The sequence below is a fragment of the Anomalospiza imberbis genome, chromosome 2 (genome assembly GCF_031753505.1).
Source record: "Anomalospiza imberbis isolate Cuckoo-Finch-1a 21T00152 chromosome 2, ASM3175350v1, whole genome shotgun sequence".
NCBI lineage: Eukaryota > Metazoa > Chordata > Aves > Passeriformes > Viduidae > Anomalospiza > Anomalospiza imberbis.
This window is the reverse complement of record NC_089682.1, coordinates 49546455-49573667: the sequence shown is the minus strand read 5'-3', so window position 1 is coordinate 49573667 and position 27213 is coordinate 49546455. Positions and strand designations below refer to the sequence as shown.

General features: G+C 39.4%; 1 protein-coding gene across 3 annotated transcripts in view; it reads left to right on the top strand.

Annotated features, from left to right (window-relative positions):
• The first annotated feature begins 15613 nt into the window (after positions 1 to 15613).
• The window catches only part of ALCAM (activated leukocyte cell adhesion molecule), a 115551-nt gene continuing 103951 nt past the window's right edge, over positions 15614 to 27213 (top strand). The window contains exon 1 of one of the 3 annotated variants that reach the window (XM_068180857.1): positions 15614 to 15980. In XM_068180857.1, coding sequence (XP_068036958.1) covers positions 15878 to 15980 — 103 coding nt within the window. In that variant the 5' untranslated portion in view covers positions 15614 to 15877. The remainder of the gene's footprint in view (positions 15981 to 27213) is intronic. The other 2 variants (XM_068180859.1, XM_068180858.1) reach the window with 2 other exon arrangements.

The following is a 27213-nucleotide window of genomic DNA, read 5'->3' as shown; positions in this document are numbered from 1 at the left end:
AGTAACGAAGAGTTTGGAATAACAGAATGTGCAATAATTGAACTCTGAGACTATAAGTGTTATTAGGAAGTCTTGAAAAGATTTTTAACTTCTCTCAATTAGAATAAAACTTAGCAACTTCTTCTTCCAGAGATTTCAGCTACAGATGCAGAAGTGATAGAGAGGTATCATCATTTCTGTCCTAAAATGTTTTTGCTGTCCTCCCTTAAAAGTGTATGTTGATTTAAAGTTCTTTTCCCTCACAAAATCTTTATGGTAGCTAGCTAGCATAGCTTTCAGATTTTATCTTGCCATATGTTTTAAGTTGTGTGCTTCAGTCTGCATCTGCTGAGAATCTGCTATGGTAGGGCTACAACATCAACTCACAACAATTGGGACTACAGTCTTTATAATAATTACTCTCTGCAGCTGTTGAAATCAGAATCTCGAAAAAAAGGCATTTAAAAACTGTATTCTCTTCCCCCCTCTCTTTCTTTAATTTTTATCTAAGGCAAAAACAAGCACATCTTGATGGGACTTTCGGAATTAAAAGATAGAAGCAGATTTTTTTCAAGGTATAATATAAAGACACGTTGCTTTACAGTATGGAATAAAGTTACATCTGTCTTTAACCATGATAGGTGATTTAGAGAAAATCTCACGTGGAAAAAAAAGTTGTAGTACAATACATCTTAGACATTAGAATTCTCACTTGAAAATGACATCAACTAAGTTCTGCTTTTCAAGAAAAATTTGCTGGTTGTCATAAACTGAAGAATTTATTAACAGCTAAAACCATAACAATCTTAAGCTTGCTTCTTTTATGGTTTATGAAGGCATTGCCAACCTCTTTATCTTAACAGCTAGACAGCAAAAACAAAATCAACCTGTCTTTCCAGTAAATATATTCAAGCACCTGCATGCCGTTAGATGTGGCATCACTACAATGATTCAGAAGCTATAAAGAAACATATTTACAGTATCAAGGAAGAGTTTGGTCCTGTAGTTAAGGTAGAACTGCTTGTTTAGAGTAATTCATTCACAATCTAAGTACAGTAGACATTTTTATCTGTTCTAGTAGTGTTATATTAAAACTTCTGTAATTAAAATACTATACTCATAGGATTATAACAAGGTTCAGTTGTAAGTGGCCTCAGGAAGTCAAACACAGGATCTCTGTTGAGGGCAGACCATGTTGCTCACAATTTAGTCTAGCCAGGTCTTGAAATCCCTCAAAGACAGAGACAGAACATCCTTGTTTTGCAATCTGTTCCACTGCCTTACTGTCCTCATGGGGAAAAAGTTTTTCTTGTATCCAGTTTGAACCTCTCTTGTTTAGACTTCTGTCCACTACCTCAGTGCTCCACCACTAGGAACCTGGCTTCAACATCTTGATCACCTCCTCTCTTCTCCATATAAATCTGCTATTATGTTTTCCCAGATGCTCTCTTCTCCAGACGGAACAAGTCCTCGAGTAATAATGTAAAAGCAAAAAGTTTTTATGTACATATGAATATAGCAGCAGCAAGTGCATGTAGTGTTATTACTGCTGCTAAAACACAACCAAAAGTTATTCCTTTGTTAAATGGGAAAAAGAATGTTTCTGCCCCAAATGATTGAAAGTGCAGATTTTCAAAGCTGTGTAAGGAAGGTGATTTCTATTAGATTTGGAGGAAGCCAAATACCTAGACAGCTTCAGATATTCAGCCATAACACCGTAAACAAAACCACTTTATGGTCACCACAGCTGGCGCCCTTAAAGGTTCAGCAAACACAGGAACTTACTGCAAGCATTTGAGCAGTCACATCTGGAATACTTTCAAATCTACAATGAGCATATGCATAAATATTTTCAGATTATTAGCTAAAGAAAGATGGTGCAAGAAAAAAAAGAAAACTGGAAAGCGACAAATACAGGGACAAAGGGTGAATATGTGATGCTCAGAAGCATATTTTTATAATAAACCCAGCTATTTTCTTTTTTAATGTGTTAACAAGTTGCCAAAAAAATCTCCCTACTGTGATGGTGAGAAACTTCATTTCAAAATTTCATCTAAATCAAGAAACAATGTCAACACTTCTGTGGCTGCACTGTGCTAAAAAAATACACAAGGTAAATTGCTCTGGAGGAGTCTTCATCCATCCATGAGAACTGAATCTCAGTTCTTCTGTTTGTCTGGAGTTCAGGAGATTAATTCTGTCCTTTGGCAATACATTAGCAATGGCTCTAAGCTTCTCTTTTTAATGAGTTCCTCAATACTGCTGAAATCCACCCCTTTCCTTTGTGCATCACAAGATTCAAATTATTATAACAGTTGCTATAGCAGCATTGCAAAACTTCTTCAAATAAAAAATAAGCTTTTTAGTTTATTTTTTTGATCTACCTAGTGATTTCCTCTCCTTTTACAATGATGCTGATTTTGGTGGGGATTTATTCCATTCTCAGATATGCATCAGAAGAATCTAGAATGTTCAGAAAGGTCTCTTTCTGCTACTTTTGTGCTATAAATTTAAGAATTAATAACTAGGAAATAACTGTAAAGTATTTCTAAGTAATAAAATGCTATATCCTCATTTTATGAACATTAATGACAATTTTAAAAATAGTGAGGTTTAATCTGCCTAGGCAGACTCTAACATAACAATTCTGTTACCTAATTACATCATGATTACCTACAAATTCAGCCAACCTACACATCTGTATGTGGATAAAATTACTCATTTTCTGCAGAACTTGCAGATTATTAAATTATTAAACTCCTTAAATTATTAAACTACTACTTGTTTAAAATTTTGGAGTATGAAAGACCTGCTGAAGAGAAGCAGATGTGCTGCTACTGTAAGGGTTAAAAGGTAGACCATTAAAGAATGTATTCTGATAATAAAATTCACCTGAACTGAGTTTAAAAGGAATTATAAACATTTTATTTCTGCTTTTTTAAGAAGTGCTGTGCAATTTTCTCTCTCTCTAAATACATACATCTCTATCAGTGTGAACAATGTACTAGGATCATAAGCAAAAGTATATCTATCAAACTAGTGGTTTTCATTCTTAGCCAACTTCAGAAAAGCACTTGGAAGTGCACTAGGTCTGACCTGTGCACTAAATCCAAGGAGCATCAGCTGCAAAAAATGTATACAAATACTTGCAAGAATAGAAGAACTTGATTCTACTATGCTGGTAGACTTTCCAGGGCTCATTGTTGCTCTTTACAGTCTTCCAAATTTTCCACAGGAGCCCATGGTTAAGGCACAGAAGTTGTGCAAGGGGGCTGCTGCAGTTTTCCTGTTTTAATGAATGGGTCTCCAATTCTTAAAGCAATATATCAATCAAGTATTTAAATAACTATAAGATTCTGCATTTGTTTTCAGGGACAGGATGAAGGTGGTGATTATATGAAGCAAGTCTTTTTCAAGGTTACTTCTCCCTACTCTCCCTGTGTTTTCCCTCTAACTGAATGTAGACTGGAAGCACATGAAGAATCATAAATTATGGGTAACAACTTTAATTCATAGCCCTCATAACTGAGAGCCCTCAGTAATCTGTACTTACTCTCCTATGCACCAGCAAACAAGCTATAAATCTTCTGAATGTTGTTACTAATATGCTTCTCTTTTCCAGCAATCACAAGCAATGTCTCAAAAAAATAGTTGCCTTATTCACTCCCACAGTATTGTGAAACCATGGATTTAGCATTAGTGGAGAGTTCAAACACAGTTTCAATCTCAATGAAAATAGGAAGTTTTAGTTGGTTACTAGGGTGCAGAGTCATCTAAATCCTTTGCTTTGCTTAAACTCAAACTATTTTCTTCCAAATAGAAGTTAATAGCATATGAAAATTGGTAGGGAAATGAAACTAAAAATGAATACTGGATCAAATTCTTTGCATCCTAATTAAGCCATAATCTCATTTAACAGGAAATTTACTTGGTTAAAACCCAGCAAAATACAGCCATTATCTGGGGAGTATGGGAGGCACGCTGAGCAACCCTGCACAACAAGAAAACTCCATTGAAAATTGCTTGTGACCTGCCAACAACACTGCCTAAAGGAACTCTCTCGAAAGGAAGTGAATTCCACTTGGACTGCTAGAAACAGCAACTTGCCACCAAGAGGAACATGGCTGAAGGAAACCAATTCTGGTATGCCATTCTGCAATAGCAATGGCTGGCACTAGCTGGCAATGAAGATATATTACACATTCTTCAAAAAAGCCATTGCCCTGAATCAGTCAAGACTGTTCTTTCACTTTAAAGACAAACATGATGGACTTAAGTGAGTGCATAAACAATTTTTCAGGTCAGCAGTAATTCATGTAAAAATACTGGTGTCTCTTGACAATGCAGGAAAGTTTTAATATAAATAAATGACAAGTAAAAAAATCTCAATTTCATATTGAGATATAAAGTATAAACTCCACAATAGCCTGTTTATTACGATCAGCATGCATATGTTGCACAAGAGTGTTAGGACCCCTCAAACAGGACACTGGAGTAAATTTGAATAAGAAAAATGAATTAGCTCTGGCCAGAAATTATGCAAAGATTAGCTTAGTAAGCAAAGTATTATGCTTAACATTTTTTTCCCTCAAACTTACTATACTAAAATAAAGGAGTTGTAAATTTAGGAATAAAAAGGACCAAAAACAAGAATGTGAGTTAGCAGACATACAATATGTGTCTGCAACTGTTTCTCACTACTATTCAGCCTCCTACCAATGATTCAGCAACTGAATCCTTTTTCCAACTTGTTAAAGTGGATTAGTTCTGAAGCTAATGTACTGTTGTTCAGAAGGCAAAGGTATTTCCAAACTTATTTCCAGTCTACTAATTCCCATATACACATATACATACAATCATGTGCAGGCACTGCTGCTGTGTTCTATGTGGTCAAACAGTAGGAATCATCAGTAACAGCAGCTGATCTGCATGGGGAACATGACATCCTTCTGAAAAATCAAGACCCAATTCCTACAGCCACAAACAGCCTCAACACTCTGAACCACACCGAGTCACATCATTCCATCCATTTTTTCCCATGAATGTTCCATAAGGATGACAGTACTGCTCATATTCTGATCAGAACTTAGGGCCTCCTGATGAAAAGTTCATTAAAACAGGTAATTATAATGCCTATTACATTAACTGTAGTGGTCACCCAACTACCAGTACAAGAAAAGTACCTTTGCCCCCCATGGTTTCCACATAGCTTTGTCTAGCTTCAGTTTATTTGCAGTTAAATAACATCTCCTGTGGATTGCATAGGTAAGATCCCAAGGATGTTTTCATAAAAAAAAAAAAAAAAAAAAAAAAAAAAAAAGACCTAATCATAATTTATTTCATTGCACACAGATGCAAATCATATTCACATTTAACCAACATTATCTAAAACTTCAGGTTTCAGCAGGACTGAGCTTCAGTAATGTCTTTGAACAAATACCTTGATCTGCTGTCACAGGAGGATAATGCACCCATTGCAAAGCCCCTGTGCCAATATATTAGCTCTCTTTCTGTATTCTCTGGCTCTGCCTTCTCCCTGCTCTTCATTCTGGTCCTTGTGGTTGTCAGCTATTGAAATAAAAAAGACCACAGTGTATGACTTGAATGCAAAGGAGATAAATCAACATGCTGCCTGCCTCCTAACAATATCATTTTCCAGAATATCCATGGCTTCCACAAAGGCTTCACATATACTTTGGGAAGGACATGAAGGATTCAGTACCAAGAGGCACTGGATTATAAAAATTCTCAAATTCAGACTTCTGAACATTCCTCAAAGAACTGAAGTGGCCCACTTTAAGAGTTTCTCTCAAGGATAGCTTATTCTCAAGCAACATTCCGAGGAAAACCCAAGATGTTATAGATTACAGGGCATTACTAGCATTCATGGGACAGTGTAGCTGTTTCTGAGTCTTTTATATACTACTTGTTGATTCAGGAATTCAATCCCCTTCATCCCCTTCCTCAGTTTTCCAATTAAACACAATATAAATAATGATACTGACATTCTTCCTTAAAGTGCTGTTGGAACTGTGCATGATGAGCATTTCACAGAAGCTGCCTCTAAGTCCTATTATTCTCCTATTTTTTTTTTATTTAAGACCCACTTAGCTATAAGTGATATAGATGCCATCTCTAAGAACTTCTTAAGACCTCAGAATTTGGTTCATACAATACAAGAATTACATGGCTGTGCCGTTCTCCATGTCATCAAGTACCATTTCACAATACAACATTAATTTAGTAGGAGCTCAATTATAGGCTCAAATCCTCCTGGTTGCCTTTTAGGGCGTTCTGCTTTTCAAGGGGCTCATCTCTCTCAAAAGAGATATGATTTGCAAAAACAGAAAAGCTCATGATGCATGCAAAATTAGTTGCAGTGGTTCAAAAGAAAGTGGAGACCTGTCTGCCTAACAGCAGCATTCACTTCAGTAATCTTCATTTATGCCTCTCTAAAACCTCACCCCCATTCTCAGAAACCTGAAATTTCATTCACTGCTGCGCTGTTTCATTGAAGCGAATTTTAATTTCCTTCCCATCTTACCCACAAAAGGACTTACAAAATGTCTACACTCTCTTCCCATTTCCAACTTCTCTTTCTTTTGATTTGACCTTTTATCTATGTGAGAAAGCAACAAGGCTGAAAAATTTATACTTAAAGGATGGGTGAGTGAATATGAGCAAGGTGCAGAGAACTGTGATTAATGCATCCAATTTTTTTTTTGTTTAAATAGATTTTACAACAGTCTTACAAAAGAACAGCAGGGGAAAAGTTTAGTTTGAGGACCAAATGGTTCTTCAGCATACACCTTAAACTTAACAAACACCCTTATACAGATGCATCTTCTTATCTTGAACTACATATTGAATATACAATTTTGTGGTGAACAAGTGGCACAACCACTATTTTATGTGTGTCATTATCTATTAATAAAGTGACACAAAGCCTGTTTACTCATCATGACTGTGTAACATCTTTAGCATACAGTGAATTTTAAAAAGTACAAAACAGAAGATAAATTCAAACAATGGGTCAGAAGCAATTCTGTAAGGAACAAGTCCTGGTGTAGGTTAACCCTGAAAGGCAGCTCAGAGCCCCCCAGCCACTTGCTTACTCCCCACAATGGGATAGGTGAGAGAATCAGAAGGCTAAGAGCAAAAAACTTTTAGGTTGAGATAAAGACAGTTTAACAGGGAAAGTAAAAGCCATGCATGTAAGCAAAGCAAAACAAGGAATTAATTCACTACATCCCATGGGCAGGACGGTGTTCAGCCATTCCTAGGAAATTGGGGACCCATCATTTGTAATGGTGATTTGGGAATACAAACACTATCGTTCCAAACATGGGATGAAGCAGAAACATCTTGTCTGTGAGACATGGGACACTGTTTGACAATGAGAGAATAGGGTGAACAGCAAGTCTGCAAATAAATTAAAACTCTGGGTAGCAGGGTCAAGGGAATAAATTGCCCTCTGAAAAAATTTATAGACTTAAAAAGTTAGATCAAATGAAATCCAGAAAAGTAGAGAGATCTTGATAATTCTGCCCTAAGCAAAACAGGTAGACTGTCCTTCTTGTTACTAACTGCAAACTTTCAGAACACTAATGGCAGGAAGTTTGAACCATTTTAACTGTCATTCCCAACTAGGAACCATTAAACACATCCTGACAGAATGAAAATCTGACCTTGAAATCTACAATCTGCTTGCAAATCCACCTCTTGCAGAGTGTGATCCTGAGACAGCTGATAACAATTGTCTTCCAGCCTTTGAGTTGAAGACTGCTACTAAATAGATTACCAAAATATCAGTTATCCATCCTTATCAGAAATTCTCAGCACTCTGTATGAAAAAAACAAAGCCCTTGCAGCACTGCTTCTATAATTCACTGATTATTTTAGCCAGTGGAAACATATGGGGCAGCTACTAGAGTGAGCCTTTCTCACAAGGATGCACCAGTAATTGGTATTACCTTCTAAATTGTGACTCAGCACTGGTGTCTAATCTAACAACTTGTGGTTACATCTTCTGCCAACATAAAACGACATAAATCACCTTTCCAAAGACATCTCTATGGTTTATTGAAGGTAATTACAAGTTTATTTTTATGAAAATACATCTCCTACTATAATTTCTGCAAATCAATTTTTTTTCAAGTTTGTTTTGGTTTTTTTTCTACAATTTTTTGCTTTAACATAAAAAAAGAAATGTATACAACAGTGTAATGTATTCAACTGAGCCAGAATGATGTACAAGAATAACATTTTCTTTTCCTTCAAAGCACACTTTAGTCATCCTATCTAGTTCATCTGTAAACTACCTGTAGCAGGAGCTCTTCCTTGTTCCAGAGCAGCAAAGCTTTTTGAAAAGAGTCCAAACACTTCAGAGCCTTTTGCTCTAATGCAACATACATATTATATAATGATCATAATTCTAATTCTCTAAATCCATGTGCTAACCCTCCACATCTTCAAGTATGTTGGCAATTTTCTGCTGATTTAATTAAACTCTCTGTTTTCAACAGTTCCAATCACTGTGTCCTTTTCAAGGGCACACCTTGTAAAGGTATCACCTTCTGAGAAACCAGCATTACATACATAAGGGAGATATTCCAATAATTTTCACCTGAGTAGTGCTGCAATCCAAAGAGTCTGATCTTGAAAACCTTTCAATCTTCAAGCATTTAAAAATATAATTTTTACAAATCTAACCTTGAAACAGGTATCCAGTTAAATGAGAGATGATCAAGTACATTTTTTCCAGGGATCTAACAAGACATGGCTCTGAGGAACACACGATCAACTGGTGGCCTTTTTATCCCTTGAAGCAGGCATATTCTTGCCTTGGGTAGCTAGCAGACTGGGAAAAAGCAATTCCTTTCATTTTCTTAGGAATTGCTCTTCCTAATCTACAAGTGCTGATGTAGCACAACTGGGGGCAGACACACTGCAATAAAGGTTGCAAGGAAGAAATTTCAATGCTGGAACACAGACAGTGGATTCATTTTAATGGTTCTGCATATGGCTACATTAAAAAAAAAAAAAAGCATAATTGATTTCCTGCTGACCCTCTCTTTCAAGTTAATGAATGAAAGCTGCATATGTTAAAAGTCATGCAGCATGAGAAAGTCTGCTACTACCATGAAGAGTCTAAAGAAAAACTGATTAGTAGGGTCTGAGGCAATATCTGTCACACAAGAAAACTGCACAGCTTTGGGATGTGCAGAATCCAGTGTCCTAGCATTGAAAACCAGTGTGAACCTGGTATTAACTCTCTATTTTAATCCTCCCTTCCCAATTCTCATTTTATTGCCGTCTCTCATTTTCTCATTTGTCATTTATTATTTGCATCTCTCAAAGAAGCAGTACTTCGAAGGATCTGAACTCAGCATATGGGACACCTGCTCTACTCAACACTAACTCATCATTCTTCAACATTTGATCAAGGTTCTTTGGTTCACTCAAGACAAAAAGGGAAGAAAATTGCTCCTGCAGAAGAGGTAACAAATTTCCTTGGTCCAAGTAAGTTCTGAGCAGGCATGAAAGGCTCTGAGCTTCGTCCTCTCCATCTTCCACAGAGACCTACAGGTTTGCTCAATTTTCACTGATTTTCATCAGCCACAAGCAGATCTAAAACCAAGTGGTCTCCAGGTAGATAAGGAGCAGACTCTGTTCCATATCTTGCACTCAAACTTTCTATAAAATATGCCTCACTTCTTTCCATCCTTGCTTTCACTGCTGTTCTCATAATGCAAAGGAGAAAATTCCCAACATGCTGTGAATGAGTTACCTACACTTTTCTCCCCTTGGCTAACTTTGAAAATTAAACATGAGCACACTAACTAGTACAGGCAGGAGCTTTTCACTGAATTGACTACCAGTCATGCTTCTGATGTTTACATTTGTTTTTATTACCTTTCTCTAATCAACAGAAATATAAACAGAGTAGTTTCAGTTTGGGAGGTTGAGAATGAAATCTCAGGAACTCTGAATTCTTTCTTTTAATTACCATTGGTTATTCAAACAGATTAGGAAACCTGTTCATATATCTAGGGTTCAGTATCTTGTCCAATGTCACAGGCTGCCAAGCACTTAATGATCAAATTAAGCAAGAAATCCTCAAATGAAAGGCAGGACAAAGGTGAAAGCTATTTGAGTGCCTACCTTATAAAATGCCATGATTTAATGTTGCGATAATGAGTGGCAGCATGCAGCAGGGATAGGAGGCGGCTCTGGCCAGAGCGGGCCTCCATTCCCCTCTGTTGCTCTATGAGCATGCTGTCTGCACTTGCTTTGGCAATGTGAGTAGAACTGGGAAACACAGGCCCAGATTTGGAAGCTGGGGAAGATTATGACAAAGCTGACCTTGCAAGAATCCAGCCAGCCCAAGTCCCAGCCACAAGTGATATCAAGAAAACAGATGGGGAACTGCTTCCTGGTGAGATGGTGCCAACACCAACTACACTGCACTCCTTAGTGAACAGCCCTGTGGAAAGGGTCCTCAGCCCAAGAAGCAAGTTCACAAGCCAGGGCTTGGCTGAACCCCTCTGAGAACTATGTTCTGCACCACTTGAGACTCAGGAAAATCCATCCTGCACACAGGCAGGCCAGCTGTGGGTAAGTGTAAGGAGTTCATCCAGCAGAGCAGAGAAGCTCAGTGACATCCTAGTAAATCACACGACACTCTGCTCTTTCTTGCTCCTTCACAGCACGCCAACATTGCAAACCAGATGCTGCAGAACTGCTTGCAGGATACTTCTGGCAGAATGCAACGTGTCTTGTCAAGGATGCTACTTAGTACAGGAGGCCCATCAGATCCTATATTATTAAGGTATTTTCCTGTTACAGTCAGGGACTATCAAGGACTAAAAAGCACAAAAAGTGAAAGAATTTGGTTTCATGGACACTGAGAAAAGGGGAAACAGTCTAACCATTTAGCAATGCTAATAATTTTATTCTTTGTATTATAGCTATTTTACTTCAATATATTATCAGTGCTAATCTTCACAATTGTGTATCCCACTGGATACCAGAAAAATAATTCTTCACCCTCATAAGTGGCTTTTGTAATGAAAAAAAAAAAAAAAAAGAGTCCTGAAATCTGAAAACTGCTTACTTTTACCTACCTCAAACCTTTACGAAAAAGGCAGAGAAAAATGTCATTGAGCCTTCACAAAAGGCGAGTAGGTGACCAGGAAAGTTAATATATACTGATCCAACCTAAAGAACCAACCTAAAGAATTGGATTTATGCACTTCTCAATCACCATCTATTTATGCACTTTTCAACCACCATCATCTAATGCAAATCTTGTCTATTTTGTGCATAAAACCTGCTTATAGTCTAAAAATTTTATTTTCTTCATATTTGTTTTTAAGGCAGATCACAAACTTTTAAAAACAACCAGATAGTCTACAAACTCCTTATTCTCATGTTCCATTTGTATTTTATGAAAATTTCATCTCATCTGAAAGCATTCTGGGTATTTTGTATATAACACAAATGTAATGTTATTTTAATGAATGTTTGTACAGTGCTGTTCTTTTATTTAAATTATGTAAAAAACAAGTGCACTGGACATGGGTAATAGGAAAATAAGTTTTTTTTCAGGAGTTTAATTGCTATGTTGATGACTGTAATAGCAACACTGGCAGGCACTTGCTAATGTTCTTCAATAGTATGATTTTTGCAGTGAAGAAATACTGAAAATGTTGATTTAAAGTATTCTTACTGTAATTTGTCAGGTTTTTTTTATTTATTCCATATATATGGGTCTTGTTTTCTTAGGTCAAAGACAGCCAAATTTGCAGATACCTGCAGAAACCCCAGTTAAGTAGGCTACCTTCTTTGCTACTATTGGTCACAGTTCACTTTTGTGCCAGCTCTGTTTTTTTGACCATTTTCTATGTGTCCTGCATGTTCTGTTTAAAATACTTTACAACCTAGAGTTGTAGTTGACCATGTACAGCTGATCCACTTCAGAAGGACTTTGCTGCCAGTTATCCCCACGTGCCGATGCTGAGCAATGCAAAATAATTCCTGACAGACACAAGCGTTCATCTACCACAGCTTCTAGTGCAATCAAGCAAAATCAGTGAAAGACTCTGTTTGACTTCAACATGCTTTGACTGACATGATTTGCAGGGTCTGGTGTTTAAAGGTATTCAAGGAGCCTGAGGGGGCTAGAAGCACTTTGTGGATTTCTCAAGAGTCATAAAACATGAGCCAAGTCCCAGCTGATTCACCAAAAATTCCTGTGTCTATGTTGTAACCAGTAGTATGGATTACATATATGCTTAACCCTTGGTGTTAGATAATGTTGAATCACGTTTTAACACAAATGACAATAATCTAAACCCATACAAGTCTCTTCTGAATAGACACCTTTACCCCAGCAATGCCCAGCCAAATTAAGAGAATCACATTTGCAGAAATGCAGGTCTGGACATTGCATTCAGTGCTTGTCTTACAAATCAAGGGCAGTTTCAACAACAGGTCTCCACTTTGCAGATTGTATTTTGAGTGCTGAGCCAAACCAGCCCTCAAAAGTTTCCTTGAAACAATATTAACAGTCACTATTAGCAACAGATTAAATTATCAGGAAGATTGTGCTCTATTAAACACTATTCTCTACTATTCCTGCTAGAAATTGACTTCCAAAGTGTTTTATATACCTGTTGTAAAAGGGAAATGATGTTTCAGTTTAACAAAAACTCTTTGTTTTTATGCACAACCATTATTAACGGATTACTTTCAATCCAATTTGTCACATAAATAGAAAATTAAGGTTTGATAGGATTAAGCATTTAACAATGTATTATTATTGTTATTGCATTTTAAAAACAGTTATTTTCTACAGATTTTTTGTAGTAGTAATTGTTTTATCTTCTTCAAAATAAATGTTTATTTTAGACTTTAAAGCCAGGCAGTTGCTGTTTTTCCAACAGATCGGTGCCTCACTCAAACTCCCATAAACTTCAATAGGAAGAGGAGCATGGCCCAAGAAAATAATCTGTAGAAAAACAAATCTATGTTCTATCAACCTAATAGACATTAAAAGAATTAATTCTAAGTCTCAGAACTGAGGATAGCCATAATGACATAGCATATAAAAATATCTTTAATAATTATCTTAACAATTTCTAATCACATTTAAAATCCTGTAAAGTTATCAAAACACTTAAGCAATCTGAGCTTAAGATATTTTCTATTTACTCAAAATTCAAAGTGCTCCTTTCATGTGAAAGGTAGAAACAGCTTTGAAGATAAATGACAAAGGAGTGAGGGAAACCCGAAACAAATCACACTTCTGATTAAAGTATTATGTCATTAATGTAATCTCTCACATTTCTCATATTCCTTACAGACTTTAGGCAACACATTCACAGCAAAATAGTCCTCAAATAATTTTTCACAGTACTATCTTGAGCATAAATTGTAAAATTACCCTGTATGTTTTGCCTGCCTGAAATGTATAGTTCTATAGCTTGCCTTCTAGTCGCTGCACCATGCCATTGGAAATTATTTACTATACTCAGAAAGACTTCCTTATCCCTCTTCCCAGTGAGAGAGAACATATACTATTCATTATGCTGATGCAAATGAGGCAGCAGTTATCATCTGCTTTGAAAACAAGGTACTTGGGCATTATTTAATTCCCTAAACCAGCAAACCATGTGTTTCCATTTATACAAATTGATCTAACTATTGCCATGCTGGAAAAAAAAAATAGCAAACAGATAATAAATGCAGAGTGAATTCTGGCTTATAAGCCTTTTCTTATGTTTATTTTCACTTAGAGCATTTTTAGAGTTGGCTTTTTCTGTCTTTTTTTTGCCAGAATTTTACTCAATTCAACAAGCTCACCTATATCGATGCAGGAGACAGGATTAGGCCCTTAGTTTGTAATGGAGCTCAAGTTGTTGCAAAATCAGCACATACTATCAAAAGCTCTAGAAATTAAAAAAAATATATAGGAATAAAAGTTTGAATTCTGTTAGTCAATCATATCAGTGTAATTCTATTGAGAGCCTCTCTCAAGATTTTTGAGGAGGTCTCCAGGTCTGACAGCAAGAGAAATATTAAATTTACCTACTAAAGATTACCCTAATAATGATTACCCTACTTCTAAACATGCAAGGGAAAAAAAAAAAAACCACCAAAACATGGAATGGGAAACACTAATTTGCTTCAACAAGAAAAAAAAAAATTACTGATCTTAAAAGTAGTATTGTTTTAATTTGCTTAGTAATCTGACCATAAAGAGAAATCTGCTGAGAAAATCAAGGACGACAGACCTCTGCTGAACAGTAAGCCTAGAAAGTCAAGTATTTTAAAAACTGATTGCATGGCATGCCTTACGCAATATGAAAGATACTAATATGGAAAAACAGAAGGACTTTTTGAAGTGAAGACAATAATTTAGACTTAAAGTTCTAAAAGCCAAATATTCCTTACCCCGCTTTACAAAAAACAAGCACAATATGCAAAAAAGTACACAGGCTGTGCTTTTCTAAACATACTCTGTATCACTGTAATGTTTAAGTATTTATAGCTGTTAGCCATCAAGAAAATTGTTTTGAGAACAGCACAACAGACTGGCTAAGTTTGTCTTTCATTTTCCAGAGTTTTGGGGAAGTTCCCGTCCAAGAATTCAAATCATCACATGGTGAAGTGAGATAGAGCACTTGACACTTCAGATTTCACTACTAGAAAGTCCCTCTGGAGAGACTAAACTATGTGCATTATTTGTATTTCAGATTTTGGACACCAGGTTTACTTCACATGACTGCATGGGCTACGTGTTGGTCATGCAGAACTGTTAGCTGAGAAACTTGCTGTGTGGCTTCAGCGTGCTTATTTCCCTCTCAGTGAAACAGCACTGCTTACTCAGACCGAAACCGGAGGAGAATAGAGCACTGTGCATGAAAGCACTGCTTCTGGATTACATTACTTTGATGAGGAATCTTTTTGACCTTTAGGGCAGCCGACATCCACAAGTGACGAAAGATCGCTCTTCACCCTGCAGTGCATTTCTTCATACACCCAGAGTGCTGTGAGCTTCCCTACTTTTATCCAATCCTCTGCTTTATCAAATAAATCAGATTAAACTGTTTGTTATTGTCTTTGCTCTTTTTTTTTTCTTTTTTTTTTTTTTTTTTTTTTTTTTTAATTTTTTTATTTTGGCTCAGAAGAGGCACCATCATGTTTCTATACACAAAGCAGAACGGGCATTGTCATTATTATTTCGTTATTTTTTAGCTTTGGATTTGCAGTACTCGTAACCAACATACATCCTGAACACAGCACCAGAAAATAGCACATGCACCGAGCAGAGGCAAAGCAGGAGTAGGTGAAGGGGGTATCGGCTTGTCCCGCATGCCCGTCAGCCCTGGCGCCTTCACAGCGCCGCCCCGGAGGCAGCGGCACATCCTGGGGCAGGGGCCGGCACATCCCGGGGCAGGGGCCGGCACATCCCGGGCGGCAGGGGAGGCTGCACCGAGCGGGGCGGCGGTGGGGCTCCCCGCGCGGGGCTCCCCCCGCCTGCGCTCCGCGTTCCGGGATGGGCGAGGGCTGGGCCAGCCCCGCCGCCGCCCGGCTCCACCTCTCCCGCCGCAGCACTCAGTCCTGGAGCGCCGCTCGGCTGCCAGAAGTGAGCCGCCACCTGCTCCGGTGCGGAGTCGTTCTTCACTGCGCGCCGAGAGGGAGAGCAGCCGCCCCGCCGCCCGCGCCCGGGAAGTTACCGCTGCTCCCGCCGCCGGGGGAAAGCCGCCGCTGCTTCTTCCAGGCCTCGGCGAGGGAGAAGTCACCGCCGCGCTCCGGTGCGAGAGGGAAGAACCCCCGCGGGCGCGCCGCCCCGCTCCGCCGCCGCCTCCCGGTCCCGCCGCGGGCAGGCGGGATGATGAAGCCCCCCGCCGCCGCCGCCGCCTGCGCCTCCTGCCGCCGCCGCCCGCTGCCGCCCCTGCTCTGCCTCCTGCTCGCAGCTCTCTGCCTGCCCCCAGGTAAGCTCCTGCCCGCGGGAAGCGGTGGCCACGGCCGCGCCGTCCCGGCCGCGGGTAACTTGGCGGAGATGAGGCCGGAGCGCAGGTGGCGGGTGCCCGCCCGCAGCTCACCGGAGCTCCCCAGAGCTCCCCAGCACCTACCGCGGGCTCCCTGCTCGCCGGGGGTCGCTCCCGACCGGTGGTGCCCGCCGCATCCCGCTGCGCTTCTGGAGGAGAGCGGTCCTCTTCTGCCCTCCGAGGATGCGCCGGCTGATGCCGTCTCTCCTGTGGGAAAGGCAGGAGCTGCCCCAGTGGTAAGAGGGATCGAGAGGCGCTGGTCTCCTCTTTCCCCGTTGGGAGCGGCCGTGGGGTGCCTCCAGGGCGTTGTCAGCGGCCCACGGGCAGCGCTGCCCCCGCGGGAGCGACAGCCGAGCCCCGGTGCGCTGCCGCTTTCACTTCCAGGCTAAGAGGCACGTCTGCGCGGCGAGCCTCCTGCAACTTCGGCGCTACAGCCGCTTCTCCCCTCCGCGCCTTCAGTGCCGCCCGTGGCCGTGCCGGCAGCCCGCGGGACCGGCGGCCTCCCGCCGCTTTCCGCTGACGGTGGGAGCCCGGGGAGCGCGGCCGGCGTGGTGCCTCCCGCAGGTAGGTAGGCCGCTGTCGGTGGCCCGTGCTCGGGCAGCCCGCTGGGGCAGCGCGGGTGTCGCGGCCGGGGGCAGCGCTGCGTGCCTGAGGCTTCTCCGGTGGATCGAGGCCGCGTGGGTAACTTCGCTTCCCCTCGCCGCCCGTGAAAGCACTCCTGAGCGAGGCGCTAGGGAAGTAGAAAGGCGCAGAGAGTGCTAAATATCCTAATTGTTCTGGGAATATTTTGGCAATGAAGTGTTTGTAGGCTTTGTTTTGTAAATATTGAGCGTGAAAGTGAAGTCTGAGGGAAAAGCTGTGAAGTGAGGAGTTCTGTATTCAGCGCGGGGACCGTCTCATTATTCTTTTAGAAAGAGCGTCAGCCTGTGGTAAAATTTTGTATTGCTTTAAGAAATGGCTTTGCCTTTATGTGTCTTTGCTACAACGGAGGGTTTGCAGAAGTGTTGGAACTGGTGGTGGTTTTTCATTCCTGGCCTCTGCCTGGTTGTTACGTGCTCTCTAGTTAACCATTTACAGCCAGTATGCTCTTGGTGAAATGGAAGAGAAGAGCAGACCTCTTTCACTAGGTGCATTTATACTTGTGTTTTACAAGCTCCAAGTAGAAAACTGAAAACTAGCTATAACAGTAAAGGAAGCTTGCTGAATCTGTAATTTCAAATAGAATAGTAAAAAAGCTCCAGACGGAATCAACAGCAATATTGGAACCGTAAGCAGTGTGTCAGACTGTGCTGCTTGGCTTTTGCTTTGACAAATACAGGGTATAATCACTGTCGGACACAATAAATACCAGTCCCGGTGCCAGAGCTTACAAAGAATACTGGTTGCTGTGATACAGAGAAAGTCTTCAGGAAAGATTCTTCATTTTAGGAAATCTTGAAGGCATGTGGATTATCAGAGGGATAAGCACCTCAGTTTCTAAGAAGCAAGATTTGGCCCCTGTGGAGAGATTTAGCCGAGTAAATACAAACTATCTTGGTCATTGTGTGACTGGTTACATTTTCCATTTGAAGAAAATGTGAAACCATAAAATATTTTATCTCAGAGGTTGTGTTGATGGAGCTCTATAAAAAATGTCACTTGACTACCAATCTTAATAGGCTGTCAGCAAAACCATGTAACTTAACTTGTTCTTTCTGCTCTTCATTCCTTCCTTGCCTCATCAAGGAGAAGTTCAGGCTAACTGTAAGGAAATATGTGTGGGGAGAAACCAGCTCCACCTCAGCTTAGAAACTTTCCCTGCAGTACTGAAAATGGCTGGAAAGCCCAGTAGTAGATTTAAGCCTCTAGTTCTCTGTTCATTCTGAGGAATATAAAAGATACTTACATGCAAAAATACCTATAAAAAGGTATTGCTGTAGTTTTACTGGTTCTTCCCCCTTGCTATCTCAGCTATTTTAGATGATAGCTAGTTTGATATCATCTAAACAAATTATGGATGTATTACTCTATCATGGTGCTTGGCTTTTGGGAGTTCCATTTGAGCTTTGGGTATGGAAAGCAATAGATGAGCTATTAAAAGTTTATGTGCCTCAATTGTAAATATCTCTGGCAATATTGAAGATGAACTAGAGATCCTTATGAGAAAACTTGGTTTTGTTTCTTCACAGAATAAACTGCCTAGGAAGATACCCATCTTAAAAAGAGAGAGAGGGTCCAAGTACACATTTGGCACTAAGAGACTGACTCTAGGTCAGACTAAGTGAGAAAATGGATTATAATCTCATCACTAGAGGAATGGCTGTATGTGAAAAGAAAGTCAACTCTTAATCAGGACCTAATTATGACCTTTCCCCCTCCCCCTGCTTTCTGGTGGATTATAACAATGAAGCTCATAGTCTCTCCTTTTATTGCTAGACTCGTTACATGTTGCCAATATTGCCTAAACCTAGTGAGACTGAAACATGTAATCTTATTCGTGATACAAATTGTGTTCTCACTTCTGACTGTGTTTTTTCCCTGGTATATCTGGCGTGACTTTGAGCTAGGGAAACTGGATTTCTGTATTAAGATCTGGAGTTCACACGGGTTTTCTGAAACTGAAGTCAGAAAGCATCTGCACCATGTGTGTATGCTTCAGTGTGCCATGTATTTGTGGTCTAGTGTACAGGAAACCAGATTTTCTTGTGCTGTCCGCTCTACTGTTGTGTTTGTAGCATTGAGAAGGCATAGGGCAACAACAGAAATCATCCAGGTATGTAAATACTTGAAATTTCAGCCAGGTGATTTTTATTGAAGAAAATATATGTTGTTAGTTCATAAAATAAATATATGTCACAAGTCATATTTAATTTCAGGATATTTTATTTTCACTTTCCAACCTGTGTAAGAGTAATCCCCTTTCTTGCCATACCATCCATTCTCCTTCCTGAAAGTAACCTGGGTTATTAAAATTATTTTCCCTGGGTTTATATATTATCTTTGTAGTATAATTCATTTGTTGTCTTACTTCCAGCAGAAATTTTTGGGGAACAGAATCTTTAAATATTTATGCAAGAAGATACATAAAGAGGAAAATAGGAGAAGTGTTTTACATAATGCAAATTACATCTGTATGATCAGGCTAAAACTGTGTTCACTATTTTCTTGCAAGTATCTTACTTCTACAGTGGGGTTTATTGTCTTAAGATTTAAAGAGTGCTCACTGCAGATGTCCATGGTATCATACCTGATTCCATATGAGATCCTTCTGAGCCATATGAAAACAAACATTTCTGTAGTAGCAATAACTTTAATATAGCTGCTCATACGTAACACACAATTGTGGGCTTTTTTAAGTTCCTACTAGAGGATTTTCTGGAGAGTATTTTTTGGTCAAAGTGGTTTTGGACTTCTTGGGTGAAAAAAGAGCAGGTTGCTAGTAGGAAACTGATTACAGAGGAGCTCCACCTCTCTGTGTGCACTTTGAACCTAATAACACTGGGAAGACTGAATGGGCTTATTTTCTAGGCTGTAATTTGTAATTGGATCTCCTAACACTAGATTATCAATGTTCAGTCTTCCCTTCTTGTGATCGGTACTCTGTGACCATAATATGATGATCACAGATAAGCTGGCCCAAGGTCTGATTTCCAGTGGTTATTCCACTGCTGTTTCACACACGGGAGTTCTGTAACTTTTTAATACTACCATGATGATTGTTGAAACAGTTTTTCCACATCTCTAATAGTATGGTGTCATAGTATGGTCTTGGTTAGTTCTGCCAGCTCTGATAGGAGGCTAGACTTTACATATTGATTTTTACCATATCTAAAACCCTACAATCTTCAGGCTTTCTCTTCAGTGCTACTCAAGGTTCCTCTGGGTTGGCTGGTGTGCTTCTTCATCTGGTAATAGAGTCATTTTTATTTAAAAATGTGTGTAAACTGCAAGGTCACATTTGTAAGACAATTGAGGACCTGTTGCAATATCCTGATTTCTCTCAAGTTCTTCTGTCTTCAAGAAAAATAGTTATGCTTCCATTCACTGATGCTCAGATGAGAAGACTCCTAAAGAACTGTAAATGCTGTAGGGTGATAATTAGAAATTACTTAAGCAGAACGTGATTTTTCCAGGAAAACCTGAATATTAACAACTCTCCTTGAGTGTTATCTTCCCAGAAGACAAGGTTTTGACTTACATGTTCTTTATCTTGGTATATTTTCTTTAATGGGGACAGGAAGAATATTAAAGGAGGCTGTACATTTCTGCCTCTAATACACTAGAAAATGGATCTCATAATTTAGAGAGGAGATTAAAATGCACCCTTTTATTCTGACAATCCACTACTGACAGTGACCAGATCAAGTGTCTTCCTTCCCTCCCCCCCCCCCTCTGGTTTTGTCTCCTTTGTCTTTCCCAGTGTATTTTATCGAGGATGGCTTGAATAACAAACATTCCTACACCAGTGGATGTTAATATACTGCTCCACAGTGTTGGCTCTTTTGAGGAATTTCTGCCTAGCTTAAGATCAAATTGCTTTTTTTATCATGGATATAGGTCTCCTGAATGGGAAATAAATATTTGCTTATTAAAACACTGCTGCTTCTTCTGAAGTAGTATTTTTATTGTTGATAATAAATGTGCTTCTTTTGGGAGGTAAAAAATGGGAGAAAGTTATAAAAGAGCATAGAGAGCAAGACAGAGCACCTGCAGGGTATGATTTTTAGAGGTTATCAGGGGTTAGAACAGTTCTGTAATGTTTGGGTAGAAAGTATTCAAAGTGGTTTCAACAGCAATGGAAATACTAAGCTGTTCCCTTGGTAAGAAGTAAACAGTGCAGTTGGTGATTTAATAAGTATTTCAGCAGTCTGTATATCCATATATTTTGTTTAGGTTGTACTCTCTACAGTTAACCCCTGTTGTGAAGAAAAACTTCAAAAGCTCGAACTGCACTTGTGTGTTGTGGTTTGTGCTGTGGTAGCACCATCTACATTATGCCCTGGCATTGTTAATCATGGGCGTTGGGCACAGCAGTTTGGGACCTGATGGAAAACTCTCAAACAGCAGCCAAGGATAGCAGAAGTCCCCAGGGCTGGAACCCTGGCAGGCAGTGACATTTTGGCATGTGTCACGGGCTCTGTGTGGTGGTTGTCCCCTTCCCTTAGCTGTCTCTTGCATACAGTGTACATGATGGGTCCCAGCTGCCCAGGCTGGAAGGTTTTAGGTTTTTATTAGAACATTGATTCTGACCGCATTGGCATCTTTAAAGCTTTGAAGAGATATTGGCAGCTAATTCAACAGAGGGAGCTCTGCTACCTTACTGTTAGAAGCAGCACGTCTCAGCTTTTCCCAGACCTCTGGCTTCAGCCAGAAAGTTATATTAAAAGTCTTTGTTTCTTCACAGTGTTTTGTGGTACTAGGCTTTGTTACTGAAAACATCTGACTTTCATCATAGGCTTCCTGTTGCACGAAGGGGAAGGAAGGACAAATCCAAATCACATAACAGGCAAATTCCAAAAGATGGCTCAATTAGAGATAGTTCTCTTTTGCTGCAAGGCTTTGGGTGTTTCAGATGGATGCACTACAGAATCAGGTTTTTAAGTGACACTTTCTTGTCTAGGGAAGCAGCTGGAAGAGATTCATGAAGAAGCCCAAAAAGAATTAGAATAAATATTTCCAGGGTATTTCTAGGGATCAAATGGCCAAGAGTGGTGTGGCATGAAATAGGCTACAAACAGGATAAGGAAATGATTGTACCGGACTTACTGCTGGGGTGAAAGACAGTTAGAACTTCCAGTAAAATGTTAGGTAGGGCATTTGTTTAAAAAAGTCTGGGTTTTTGGTATGTTCTTCCAGGATTTTTTTTAAAAGAAAAGTGGAATATGTATGCCATTCTGTAAATGTGGTGATTGTGAAAGAAGCCAGCTTAGGTGTATGCTTTTAAATCCTTCCATGTCTTTAACACAGAAAAGCATACATACAGAAAGCTGATAACTGCTCTGTAAACTTAGGGCTTTATATTTTTCTTGAATACATTCATTATTAAAATAGTATTCCTGATCAGATGATTTTGAAACTAATTATGAAGTCCCAATAAATAACAGGACTTCTAAAAAGTATTCTTTGAGTCACCTTCAAGTAAGCTTGTAATGAACTTAGCATTATTCTTCAATTAGATGAATCCTGGACAAATGCCATTTATCATTTAGCTTGCTGCAGAAATTACATTTTTTAAAATCCATTTTTCTCAATTTAACTAAAAAAAATATCCATAGACATTGGAGAACAAAATAGATGTAGCTTGTGTACAGCTTGATTTAAGTGTGATGTTTTATATACAACTGATTTATTTCATGATTTTGTTGATTTGGCTTTTTAATGTGAATTTTTGGTGGGGTGGTTTTTTTTTTTTTTTTTTTTTTTTTTTTTTGCTTGTTATTGTTAGAAAATGCAACCATTTATTTTTTGAGAACTCACGGTTGAGCTGAGTGAATTTTTCATGCTGACAGGAAGAATTCCTAAGGCTCCTGTTTTTGAGGGTTGGCACAGTTTATCTCTGGGGAGGAATGGTAAGTGTTCACTTAAGAGTCTGTAACTGGATACCATACAGAGAATACATGGGTTGAAATACACTTAAAATGGGCAATTGAAGGCAACTATGAGATCTCAAAATTATTTGTGAGATGCTGTTTCATTTAATTGCAGATTCTGAATTATTTTTCAGCTGATGAGATAGCTGGAGTATTAATGTATGCATTTATCCCTTTTGGCATGGAATTTTATTTTGTGAAATGTACAAAGCAGCATGTGTTTAGCAAAGTGGATTCTGTGACTCATCCAGATAAAATCATGGTTTGTTGATTTATTCTAGTTGTTCTGGAGATTAGAGATGAACTCAGTGGCCTTTACCTACAAAACTACATGTGGAACGGGGAAAGGAAAAATGGAATATTCAGACAGGATTTGGGAAACTGCAGTGTAGCCATGTAACTTCAGAAAAGGGAAGAATGCTGAATCAATTTCTTCATTCTTGATACAGCACATCAAATATTTGCATACGGAGAGGATGATAGGGCATGTATTATTTTAACATCCACACAGGGACACCCCAGTATGCGATTTGCTTTCTAAAACTGGGGAAGGTGGAAATTTCTGACACTTGACAGCAAAGTAGTGCCCTGACAACTGGTGATGTAAATCCAGAAAACATTTGCATCTTACACTTGACAGCTTTAAAGGTTAGCAAGGGGATAATTTTTCTAAACATAATTAATGACTGAGATCTTTTGTCAAGTATCTTTAATATTACTCTTCAGTTTTCAAACTGCTTCACAACTTGCTGTTAATCTTGAAACTGGCCTGCACACAGAAGCAATAAGAAAATCAGTGTTATGAGTGTCCTGGCAGCTTCCAGTTTGAGTGAATTATGTATCTTACTGTTATTTTTCTGCAAGAACTTAGTAATGCAGAGCTTTACAGTTAGTAAAGTAATTCTAGTAATTATGGTTTATAATGGAGCCCTGTGGTTTGAAACAGTCACCAATGTATGAGTAAATAATGACAACTGCTTTGTGTTGCATAAATTTATATTTTGCACTTTTTTCCCCTGATATTTTTTTGTTTTGTTAAATATTTAAATATTTGTTAAATATTTAAAACTTTCAGAAAATGGTTTGCTCCAGTAGTTTAGCTCTTGACATGGTTTCTGTAACAGGACTTTTGGAGGATGACTGTTCTATAGTTCAGTTTTACCTGGAACATCACACTGCTGTTGAATGATGCAACATGTTCTGTTTCAGCTTTGAAGTTGAAGTCCTTTATCTCCAAGATTTAATCCCAGTTAATGTGAGGTGCTCCACAGCAGCAAATTCCAAATATGAATCTTGGAGTGGGCTTTCTGAAAGTTAACCTGCAGACTTGGTAAGGATCAGATTCTGGTATTTCGTCCAGACTCCCTTGTGGCTGTGGGTCATTTCTTGTCACTTTAAGTACCCTGGGATGTTAAATCCAAAACTTCTGCACAGCTTCTGGGGGCAGCAGGGGGAGTAGTCTAAAACTTTTGAGATGGTAGGATATAAGTGGTATGTTGCAAAGGTGGATATAGAGGCAGGTTAACCATTTTTTAGTAGATTGACGGAATATTTTGGCATCTTCTATGCACGTTAACATAATGTGTTGCTGCTCTCTAAGTCCTTTCCTTATCTCAAAAGAGATTTAAGCCCTTAGTATCTGCAGCCAGAAGGAAGGCAAGCTTTCTGGCCTGTGTGTAAAACTGATGGTGTATCAGACGGGCAAAAGAGGCGCTTTGTGTCTGCCTGAGAGCCAAAGGGACAGAAGCAGGGAAATGAGAATTGTGGTTTTTTTGGAGGTCTTGTGGGAATGGGAATGTAGCTGGGTATTGGGGCATGCTGGCATCGTTAGGCTCTGCAGAGCCTGCTGGCTGTCATCATCCTGCAAAGGGGGCCTTGGAGGGCTGCTGCAGCCACCAGGGCAGCACAGCTCAGCCTGGGGATCTCGGGAGTTCCTCTTGGACAGCATGCAGCTGAAGAGCCAGCTGGCAGGAATTCTCCTGTAGTGGTGGTCACCTGTAGGTCCATGATGGCTGTTTCATTTCTGCTATGTAAGAGGGGAAAGATGTTTATTCCTCCCAAGCATGAGAAATTCCCACCTTTCACTGGGGGCGTGCTTACTCTCTGACCTACTGCAGAGATGTGTCTGCTTACTTTAGAAATACTTCTGTTCTGAATGGTGCATGAAGCCCTCTGTGGGTCAATTTTTAATCATTATGTCCATCTGCAAGTACAGCAGTGATAAGGAAAGATGGACTTCAGCACACGCAGTATGCTCACAATCTTTGGCTCTCTTTCCATTGCATCAGTGGCACAGGGCATAGAGGAATGAATAACACAGTGTGTTTCTGTAGTGAATGCTGAATGGATGAGTATGGGCTGCCAGCAGCTTTATCCAGAAGGAAGGGGGTGTTGGGAGGAGTGATATTTGCATCCAGAAGAGGAGAGGCAGGTGAATAGTTTCTAGCTAGAATGCTCAGTCCAGTTTTTTTTAAATGTGGGAGTAGTTTTGAAGACTGATGTTGATGGCTCAGTCCAAGAGGTTGTTAATTTTTCTGGGCAGAAGTAATGCATTCAGACTGTTTCTCAAAATGATTTATTCTTATAGTTTTACTTATGGTTATTCCAGAAGGCCATATATGAAGTTCACACTGGAAGTTTTGTGTATGTATAAAAATTTAGCCCTCTTGGTATGATAGGATGCCTTATTTTCAGTGTGGATTATAATTCACAAAAGTGACATCCATAGCTTGCTTTTACTTGTGTTTCAACTGATTTCTAGTCTTCCTGTGAGGAAGCATCAACGATTGTTCTGGAAGGCTTTTCATCTAAGTGTGAGAGAGCAGAGTGCTGAGCATGTAGGGACCTTGACTCCTTTTGAGGAGACTCTCTTCATGCAATAGAGAATTCATGTGTTTTGTTTTGGTTTTTTGGTTTTGTTTTGTTTTGTTTTTGTTTGTTTGTTTTTTGTTGTTGTTTTTTTGTTTTGTTTTGTTTTGTTTTTTTGACATACCATACAGTACAGATTTTTTTTTCATAACCACAGAAGAAAGTTGGTGGTTCACAGACTGCAAGTTCTGTGACAGTGTGATAAACGCTACATAAAACTTGTGGGACCTTGTTATTTTAAAATAGAAACTTAAAAGGGAATATTTCAATGAAAACCTTGATTTTTTTAAATTTTTTTTTTTGGTAAAACTTTTCATAATGTTTGAAAATATTTTTTAGCTGGCTTTTAAGTCACTTCTAGTTATGTTTTTTGCATTTTCTTTTCCTTCTTCAGAGCTGAACTGTTACTCTGTCTTTAGGGAGGGATAGCTACTGCAAAACCAGAAGTTTTATTGGGGCTTAATTAGAGGTGTGAGGTAATGACCTAAATCATCCACCTGCTAATAAAATGCTAAGCTCTGCAGTTTTCCATTGTCTTCCTCAACAGCAACTTGAAAGTTAAAAAAAAAAAAAAATACAAAGTCCAGAGTTTCTTTAATTCCCTGTGGTCAGGGAACACTGACTGTGGATTCAGGGTTGGATGGAGGTTTTTTTGGTTTTTTTTTGGTTTGTTGTTTTGTTGTGTTGGGTTTTTTTGTTTTGTTTTGTTTTTAAAATATAATTTAATGGAAGAGGAAATTGATGGTTGTTCTCTGAAAGAAGTGGCACTATATGCCAGGCTTTTCAAACAATGATAGTTGTAGAAGCTGTTGTGAACTGGCACTGACAGTGGCTTAGGAGAACCACTTTCCCCTTGGACATATCAGCCCTCTTGCGTTGTTAAGTCAGGGTGGAAGTACTACAGCATGCATTTCATCTGAAAGGATTTGAAAGGTTTCTGGTACTTTAGTGGTGAAAATATTATTTATGTTTCTTATGGCATTTGCTTGAGCTGTACTTCAAACATAATGGACACTTCATGGCCTTTGGCTGCTTGGTAATGCTTTAGTTGCCAACTGCAAGGCTGGATAATTTTGTATGGTCTAATTCTGCATTGGATGCACAACATTGGTAATTTCTATCACCCACAAACTGTTGGTGAGTCTGGAATGCTTAATCTTGTGCAGATTATATTTGCAGGTATACCAGATGAATTACATGTTGAAGAGCTCTCCCAGTGTCAGGGTGACCGAACTTTGCCATTCAAGGCTTGGAACAGAGAGATTGTCTGGAGATCAGATCTGGAATAACGCATGTCCAGGTCAGAAAGCTCGGGGAGGTCCCATTTGCATCAGAAGTAGCAATTCCTGTGAGACACTGTTTCTTCCCTCTGTTGCAGAAGGGACTAGGTTGAGTGTTTTGTGACTCTGGAGGGAGCCTGACCATGACCAGCTGTACCACCAGCTACTGCTGCAGCTGAGGAGCATCTGTGTCTGTGATTTAGCCTTGGATTGGACCCTTGTGTGGCTCTAACTATGCCTTCTAGGTGCTATATTTTGTATATTGCTGCATGTGATCTTTTCTACTGATAATACACGAGTGGAGGTTTAAAATTTCATATAGTGAGTTGGAAGGTAAAGCTGATCCTTACTGCCATTTTATTTGGAGGGGAGTCTGAACCTGACTTCTCAAAATTAGAGGAAAGGGAAAAAATGCAAAGATTACTTAAATTCTTACCCACCAATTTTTATTCTTTTGGC